The sequence below is a fragment of the Hylobates moloch genome, unplaced genomic scaffold (assembly GCF_009828535.3).
Source record: "Hylobates moloch isolate HMO894 unplaced genomic scaffold, HMol_V3 SCAFFOLD_11, whole genome shotgun sequence".
Lineage (NCBI taxonomy): Eukaryota > Metazoa > Chordata > Mammalia > Primates > Hylobatidae > Hylobates > Hylobates moloch.
In genome coordinates this window covers 27,022,998-27,032,302 of record NW_026652286.1, presented here as the reverse complement: position 1 = coordinate 27,032,302, position 9,305 = coordinate 27,022,998, and the positions used below count along the sequence as shown (strand labels likewise).

At 47.8% G+C, this 9,305-nt stretch overlaps 1 protein-coding gene across 2 annotated transcripts in view; it reads left to right on the top strand.

The window, feature by feature from the left end:
* The first annotated feature begins 3,792 nt into the window (after window positions 1–3,792).
* NELL1 (neural EGFL like 1) overlaps window positions 3,793–9,305 on the top strand; it is a 934,274-nt gene continuing 928,761 nt past the window's right edge. Inside the window, exon 1 of one of the 2 annotated variants that reach the window (XM_032166405.2) lies at window positions 3,793–4,020. In XM_032166405.2, the coding sequence (XP_032022296.1) occupies window positions 3,966–4,020 (55 nt within the window). In that variant the 5' untranslated portion in view covers window positions 3,793–3,965. The remainder of the gene's footprint in view (window positions 4,021–9,305) is intronic. The other variant, XM_032166404.2, reaches the window with a different exon arrangement.

Genomic DNA, 9,305 nt, shown 5'->3' with positions numbered 1-9,305 from the left:
GTCCTTAGAAGTCAGCAGTGAGAAATTTAAGAGAAGGGAAAAGTCAAAAGTCCCCATTTGGCCATATTACAATTTTTTGTCATGATTAAAATATTTTAAAAAACAGCTTGAGATATAATTCACATATCATACAATCCACCCATTTAAAGTATACAATTCAATGGTTTTTACTATATTGTGAATGTCTGTGAGTTTTACATCCATCATCACAAATTTAGAGCCTTTTGATTATCTCAAAAATAGCCCCTACACTTTTTAGCCATAACCCCCTAATCCTACCTCCTTAACCCCAAGCCCTAGACAACCACTAATCAGATGTTTTGTCTCTATAGATTTGCCTATTCCTGACTTTTCATACAAACGAAACTGTATAATATATGGTCCTTTGTGACAGGCTTTTTTCACTTCGTATGAGGTTTTCAAGGTCAATGTTGTAGTATGTGTCAATGCTTCATGTCTTTTTATTGCTGAATAATATTCCATTATATAGGCATACCACATTTTATTTATCCACTTATTTGTCAGTGGACATTTAGGTTGTTTCTACTTTTTGGCTATTTTGAATAATGCTCTAAATATTTATGTACAAGGTAGTATATGGACATATGTTTTCATTTACCTTGTGTGGATATTAGGGATAGAGCTGCTGTACAGCAACTCTATGTTTAACTGTTTAACACTTTACATTCTAACTAGCAGTATATGAGTTCCAATTTCTCCACATCCTCACCAACATTTATTATCTATTTTATTCTGGCCATCCTAGTGGATGTGAAGTGATATCTCACTGTAGTTTTGACTTGCATTTCCCAGATGGCTAATGATGTTGAACATCTTCTCATGTCTTTATTGGCCGCTTGTATATATACTTTGGAGTAATATCTATTCAGATACTTTGCCCATTTGCAAATTGGACCTTTTATTGTCTTGTATTATCTAGTTGTAATAGTTTTTTAGTAGATACAAGTTCCAATCAGATATGTCTTGCAAAGATACTTTTTCATTGGTTGTTTTTTTACTTCATTGATAGTGTACTTTGAAGTGCAAATGTTTTTAATTTTGATGATGTGGCCATATTATATTCAAGATGGCTAATAGGTAGTTAGATATGCAAGCCTGGGGTTCAAAATAGAGGCTGGGGATAGAGATGCATATTTGAGAGTCATCCCTGTATAGATATTATTTAAATCCATGAGGTGGGATGAGCTTAATAGGGAGGCAGTGTGGCTGGAAGGGAAGGGTTGAGGAGTGAGTCCTGGGGCTCTCCAACATTTAGAGGTCAGGAAGAAGAGGCAGAGGGATAATGAAAGACAACTACTGGCTCCTGAAGAACCACGGAGGTAGGCCATCCTGAAGGGGAGGGTGGGCTCGGGATCTGGCATCAGGTAAGATGTTTCAGTGTGGCTTCCACTGAACACAGGTCTCACTGTAACATTCCACCATCAAGTACATACATAGCCATGTGTCCCTTCATTGTCACCACAGAAACTTGCTGAGCCCATTCTATGAAGGTCACCTTAGCTTAACAGGCCTACACACTCAAAATCCCCACTCAAGGGTTGCACTTATAGGAGGAGATTGCAGTACTTAGTTATCTAGAAAAGATTTATGACCTTGTTGAGATTAACTCTTGTTACTGTTAATGGAAGTTATGCTGGAAAGCTATGACAGAACATATGTCTTGCTTTATTTTTTTAATGGAACAAGCTAAAAGTCCTATCCCACAGGACCAGCTAATTACACAGAGACTTTAAAGATAGAGAGCTCTGCAGATCTTACCCAGACCACCTTTTCCCCTTGCTGGGGTCACTGTACTTTTAAGGATTCTGGGCTTTCTGAAATCAATAAAAGGGCCTTGGAAACAACAGTCCAAAGCAACTCAAGGCTGTTCCTGCTGAGGTGTACTTAAAGACTGCAGAGGAGAGACAGGAAATGGCTCTTATAATACAACATGGTGTATGGTGTCCTTGTCCACAAGGCCCATCAAGACTTGGGAAATCCTATTCTCTTCCAAGATGTGTGATTTTAACGTTAGTTTTAAATGCAACACGCTCCAGGTGGAAGGTAAAACACGTGGACTCTGTTAGTGAAAATAGAGTCAAGGCAGACCGATTTCCTTTGGGCCTTAGCCGAATCTGAGTTGGAGTCAGCTGACATCAGTTTACCTCTTAATCATTCAGCTCAACTTCTGGATTGCACAGTAAACTTCTTGAGCTGGAATTTACCTGCTTGTTCACTTTCTTTTCCATCTGCCAAAGGACCACAACATAAAGGGCCAAATGGGACAGTGGCTTGCACACAGAAATATCCAGAAAAATAGGGCAGAGACCAGAAGAGCATGCTAGTAAAGCCTTCTCTCTTAATAAGCTGCGCTAATTTGGTGAACTTCACTGGGGCTCCTGGGGTCAAAGTTGTGTAGAGGTTAAGGATATAGGAAGTGAAAGCCGGTGCAAGAAGTGAGAAGGGCACGTTCTTATTAGTGAAGAGGATTCTGAAACGTTGGAATTGGTTTCCAGGTAATGAGGGACGGCTGTTCTGAGGTTTCCTTGGACTCCTCCGGGATCCCTGTTGTGAGTATCAAAGGGATACTGGCGGTAAGGGGGAGCGGGGGGTTCAGAGAGAGTGGGAAGACTGAGCAAGCTAGGTGGAGTTCATTTGGTATAAATCAGAGGCTGTCATTTCAGATTTCATGACTGTACATATCCAGTTATAAATAATATTCCTAGGTGTTAGTAGGACAAATAGGAAGTGGGACAGAAGTCTCAAATTTGGGGGATCTTCACAGGGAAGGTCAGGTCCTGAAAGGGTCGCATAGAGGGGAGAGAACCCATTCTCTTCTTGCCGGCAAGTAGAAAACAAAGCCCAGCCCAGCTTTTCTCTCCAGAGAATGTTGTGGTGGTGGGGGAGGGAAAAGAAGGTGGAGGTCCCGGAGGAATTGCAAATGGGGCCAAAATGTGACTATGAAAGAAAAGTGGGCTTTTGATAATACCATTAAGAAAATCACGCAAGGAAAAAAAAGATGGTTAGGAATTACCCCTATGTGGCAGCATCTGCCCTGCAGAATGAGAAGGTTTGCAAATAGACTTCCCAAACCCCAACCACAGCTCGCTCCGCGTCGAGGACCCCTTTTCTGCACCCCCCCACCTCAGCGCTCTCTTTCTGCACCCACAAAGAGCGTACTCAGTCATAGGGGTTCACCAGGAGAGAGGAGACAGAAGGTACAGGCGGTGAGCAGGGACTCAGCCATCAGCCCCCTCAGGTCCCTCCCCACCTAGTTGACAGAGCGAATCCCGAGTAATTGTTTTCCGAGGGGGTCCGTGCGCGCTCGGGGGCGCCGCCTTGGTCTGGGTTCCCCCGAGGAAAAATACCCACCAGCGAGGGCTCGGAGGCTTTTCGACTCGGCGGTGATGAACTGTGGCAACTTCGGCAGCCCCCACCGCGGTGCGGAAGCAGAGAGGGCAGCATTGGCGACTGCGGCTCGGAGGGGCTAGAGCGCGTGAAGCCGTGGGGGCGCCGTGCACCTCCCGCTCTCTGGTTTCGGCCGCGGGTCCTGGGACTCCGACTTCGGTGCTCCGGGTGGTAGCGGCGCCTGCAGTCCAGATCCTCTCAGTTCTGCGGGCGAAGGAGGCGAACGGAATCGGCCCCCAGTGGGGAGCGCAACAAGCCACAGTAGCCAAGCCCCGCGCTCCTGCCCGGGCTCCCAGGCGAACGCAGCCGCAGCGGGGGCCAGGCCCGGAGCCCCACGCCGCCGCCGCCGCGCGCGGTTGGGGGCGGGCTGGGGGCGGGGCGGCCGGGGCTGCCTTCCCTGGCGCATATCCCAGCGCAGCACCCGGCGCTGCCGAGCCACCTCCCCCGCCACCCGCTAGCAAGTTTGGCGGCTCCAAGCCAGGCGCGCCTCAGGATCCAGGCTCATTTGCTTCCACCTAGCTTCGGTGCGCCCTGCTAGGCGGGGACCCTCGGGAGCGATGCCGATGGATGTGATTTTAGTTGTGTGGTTCTGTGTGTGCACTACCAGGACAGGTAAGCATGACTGTGGCGGTTAGAGGGATCGGGAAATGGGGGTGCCCACAGCCCACGGCGGCGTGGGGAGACCTGGAGCCGAGCTTTGCGCTGGTCTGGGGAACGGCGGTAGCGTGGATCGGTTCCTGGGATCTCTTGGCCCTGCTCGGAGTGACAGGGTGAAAAGAGAGACTCACGGACTTGAAGATGTCCCCGTTGAGTGCCCCTTCTCAGGGCACCCGGCCTCAGGGGCGCAGGAGTGAGGGGCGCGGCCGAGCGGGCGCACCCTCTTGCTGCTAGTAACCAGCTTTCGGTCCCAGGGACTCGAAACCCGCAGCAGGGCGGGCCCGCGTGCCCCGTGTTCCCGAACTTGAAAGGTGTTGTGGAAACCACTCTCGCCGACCCCCGTCAGGCTGGGAAGGGGTAGCTGCGGGAGTCGCACCCGTAGAGGGAGCGCTTCCAGCTGGAGGGCGCGGCCGGGGCCCGGGAGGGCCAGGTGCGGCGAGGTGAGAGAGCTGCGGGAGAAGCCTGGGATCCCGCGATCTCCTCCTGTCCCTTCCTGACTACCCAGGAGAACTCCAGGAGTATTCTCCTCTGCCCCTCTTTGCTCCCAAGGGCTGGGCGAACAATTATCTGAGGGAAATATAGCAGTGGAGACAATCTGGGGAAATTTTCTCAGGCTCAAACCAGTTTTCTCTTGCCATAATCGCAGGGTTCGGGGTGGAGAGGGGGAGCAAGGATGACGCGTGATTGTCTGAAGTCCCCACTTCGTTCTGCCTCCGGAGACGCAGTTGTGAGGACTCTCAGCGCATCTTCTTCCTTCTGCTTCCACCGGCTCCCTTGCCCAAAAGTCCCCTGGGGTTCGGAGACTGGCTTGCAGCCTCCTTCTTAAAGAGCTAGCAGTGGATGCGGGGAGACTGGGGTGAGGTGAGGTGGGGTGAGATGTAGGAAATTGGCAAAAATAGGGCCTGTCAGCTGGGGGGAGTGTGGGAGGTTTGCAATCCTACCCAGCCATCCTCCGTACGCGCTGCACCCCAGAATCTGTGTGGTCATTCCCTTTCCCTTTATTCTCCCCCCTTTACCATCCTTATTTCCTTCTCTAGAGGCGTGGCCTTCTCTCTAGGCCAAAGAGCAAGTTCATCTGGAGAGGGCTAAGAAGGGGCGTCTGTCCTTGGTTGGCTCAAAAGTTCCTTCCGCTTACGCCCAGGCGCCCCTCTTTGGCAGTTAGCCCGCTAGAAGAGCTAGCGTCTAGGAGCTTTCAGAGCGCCCTTCCCACTTCCCCAGGACTGAGCAGGCAGCGGCTTTCGTCTGATTAAGAACGCTGAGTATGGATTTCTCCAGGGACAAAAGAAACCTCCCATTCCGTTCCTTGCCTCTATCCGAGCTTCCCAGGCTGCGGAGACGCCAAGGCTCAGTCTAGCTTAGAATAGTTGCTTCTTGAATTCAGCCCTATCCGGATGGGTTAGTCTTTTAAAAGCAGAACACGCTGAAGGAGTGCGCGCATCCTAGGAAGATCAGGACAGGCAAGACTAGTGCAGAGCGTGGGCTACGGGCTCTGAGCGCGAGAGTCTGGTGCTCGTGGACATCTTTCAGAGGAATCGCAGACAGGAAGAAGCTAGATAGGGAGGGGGCAACCCGTTAGTGAGTTCACATCCCTAAGTGCACATCACTACGGAATATGCCTAAATCCTTTGTTCTCATTACTCCTTTGACAAGTCGCCAAAGTACCCTTATCACGGAATGGAAGGTGTTTCGGTGTTCATTGCTTGTGGAGGGGATCTTTAAGAACAGGTATTTTCCCTCTTTCCACTTCCAATCCCCTTTAAATCTTGTAAAAATTTCGTTGTAGGGGAAGATTCATTCATGTATTTATTCATTCAACAAACGATGTCTTGCTGGGTGCCAGGATTTCTTATGCAAAGAGGAAATGACTTAGTCCTTGACTTCTAGGAACTTACAGCTTAGCTGGGAATCTAGATAGAAACTGGCAGACATTTTAATTTTACAGATTGACGGGGGGTGGTGGAGAGGTAGGAGTGTAAGTTTGTATTAAGGAAATGTGGAGGAGGGACAGTTTGAATTAATTCTAGGGAGGAGTGGTGGTCAGAGATTTGAGAGTTGTGCCTTCAAGGCTTTCTAGGGAGTTTTCCAGGTGGACAAAGTGGGAAGGCATTCTTGGCAGAGGGAGCAGATTGAGCAAAGGCAGGGAAGCATGGAAGGATCTGACCCATTGGTTGTGGCTGTTGCCTAGGGAGCTTGGGTTCTCAATGTCACTTGGCACTATTTGAACACTAGAGGCCACATATTTCTTCTACACACATTATCAGAAGAATCAGAGAGACGGGGGAATTACCTCTCAATTTGTACGCTTAAAATATCTTGTAGCTTGAGAGGGTATAAGAGTAGCTTTCTGGAGGCAGCCCTCTGATTCTGTGCGGGAATCACCATTTCCACATCATCCATCCACCCTCTTCTTAGGTAGCAAAGGCTGGCTTGTGATTAGTTTATCAGCATCCAAACAGCTGCGTTGAAAGTTTCTTTGTCAAGTGGGACAATTGTTGTCTGGGCTGTTAACAGTCCTAAATGAAATAAACATGTGGTTCACTTAGTGAGCTGCTCAGATATCACCGGCTTTCAATGGAACTGAGTAGATGATATCAGGCACATTTTAATTAAAGCAAGACTGTAGTGCAGACACAGTAGCATATGAAAAGATCTAATGATAGGTGTCATGAGGAGCTGCTTAAATCTGCCTTGTTCAGAGAACTTGTTTTAGAGTGCAAAGTGGAGTCAAGACGGGAGGTGCCATTCTCCAGTTCTTATTATTTCTGGTTGGGAAATAATTCAGAGATTTTCAGGTACATCACTAATAATGAAAATTTAGAAGGCTACAATAATAGCAGTAATAACACACTGTCTCTATGAGTTTTCGCCAATGCTTAGGCAGTGTGAATAATTGAAAACTCAATAATTATTCCCACATTGCTTTCCAGTTTGTTTTGGTCACCAGGGTAGAAGGTGAAGGGAGTACCTACACCTTCAAGCCCTACTTACTAAGTGAGTGAATGTCTTTTGCTGCCACCTGCTGGAAAGGAGATTTTTTTTTTTTTTTTTTTTTGAGATGGAGTTTTGCTCTTGTTGCCCAGGCTGGAGTGCAACGACATGATCTGGGCTCACCACAACCTCCGCCTCCTGGGTTTAAGTGATTCTCCTGCCTCAGCCCCTCCCCTCCCCCAGTAGCTGGGATTACAGGCATGCACCACTACGCCTGGCTAATTTTGTATTTTTAGTAGAGATGGAGTTTCTTCATGTTGGTCAGGCTGGTCTCGAACTCCTGACCTCAGGTGATCTGTCCTCCTCGGCTTCCCAAAGTGCTGAAATTACAGGTGTGAGCCACTGCGCCTGGCCGATAGATTTTCTTTTGGAAAGAACTCTCAGGTGGATCATTAATTATGAATTGAATAATGGAACTGTGGACATGAGCCCCCAGCCTCCAAGGATCATGGAAAATACTGGCCAGCTTGGAACAGGCGTAGAGCATCTTCTTCAAGAAAATTGCTTTTGGGGTATTAAGGACCTTTGTAGGGGCCCAGGGGCCCAAACCTGATTAAGTGTTTGTGAAATTCTGTGGTTAAAGGAGCTCTTGGAGCATCATTCTAGCATTATTTTAGTCTGCATGATCCAGAGGAAAACAGCTTCCACCATGGACAATGTGCAGGAGTGAATTTGAAGTCAGCAAGACCCAGGAGGATTTCCTGGAAAGCCTATGTCTGGGACCCCAAAGGTGAATTGAGTGGGCTGTGGGCCCGAGCATTCCCTGGGTGGGGGTGAGGCGCAGCCAATAGCAGCAGCAGGTATCTTTGTTAGGGTGGAGGTTCTGAATCCTAGTCAGGCCTCAAATGCCTCTGTGACATTGACATGCTGCCTTCCAGGTTTTTAAAATATTTCTTCCCCAGGAGCTTTTTATCTTGCTTAATTGTAATTCCCAATTTCAGCCATTTGTAGAGCCGTTATGTCCAAAGTAGAGAACTTTAATAGAGTTTCCTAGGAAAGGGCAAGAGCTCCATGCTTGGACAAGAAGCAGAAATGTTAATTTTTTTTTATGAGACCACACTCACACTACACAAGGTTCAAGAGAGCCCGTGTAAATGCTGCCTTATTAATAGGTTTTCTGTTCCCTAGGCAGTATGCAAAGTGCTATCCTTTACACAGCCTGCTATGGGCAGGAGGCATTTTCATCCTGGTGGGGACCAATTAAAGGGAGAGAAGAAAACTATCCAGAAGCCTAACTGATTTCTGTTTTTTGGCTCTGTTTTTATGAGGTTTTTTCATAATAAAAAGCAATACATTTATCTTAAAGCCAGAGAAGCTCCTTCTGAGTTGTGGGCAGGGAGTTGGGGAGCGAATATAGATTTCATATATGGATTTTACAAGCAAACCCAGGGTGAGAGGCCCTTCTAGATCAACTGGGCAACTGGGCATGGAGAGGGGCTGGGAGGAAAGGGGCCATCTGTACCTTTTGTATGATTCCAGTGGAGTTGAGGACCAGGGAGCTGGAGTGGTCTGGAGAACTGGTCTTATTAAAGACAGATGAAACAACCCCCAGCTGGGCAGCACCTATGTGCCAGATTGAGCTGTTGAAGTGTGAATATAGTTTCCCCTGAGGCCCCATGAGTCTGGTGTAGCAGGTACCAGTATCTTTTTACACATGGTAACCCAAAACATGAAATTTCCTGTAGCAGAAGATATGAAGCCACCCGTGTTATCGCTGATATGGAGTACTAGAGTTCTGAAGTCTCTGCTTCAGCAATCCCTTCAGGGAGGCAGGTATTAACATTCCTATTTTATGGATGAGGAAACTGAGGCTTAATAAATGAATGCTTTTTTTAAGGGTACAGAGTTAGTAGAGGGAAGAGACTGGACTGAAACTGGCTCTCAGTTTAGTGTTGCTTCCACAGTACTTTCTGGATTGAGGGCACTGTGTTCTCATTTGGGGGTGGGGATTCAAGGACACCACTGGGGTATCCTGCTAGTACTACAGAGTTTGTTTGGGTATTTGAAGGCTTGCCCAATTAATTGCAGGGCTCTTAGTCTGGGAGATTTGAGCATCTTAAGGATGCCATCATAGAAGGTCTTTAGTCCCTGCATCGGTCAATATTGTCATAATACTTTTGTATAACAAATAACCCCAAACTCAGTGGCTTGAAGCAAACTATTCATTTTGGTTCACATATCTGTGAATTGTGTTTGGGGTTGGCTTATCTAGGCTGCATTTGGCTGGGCTTGGTTTCAAACTCAGGTAGGCT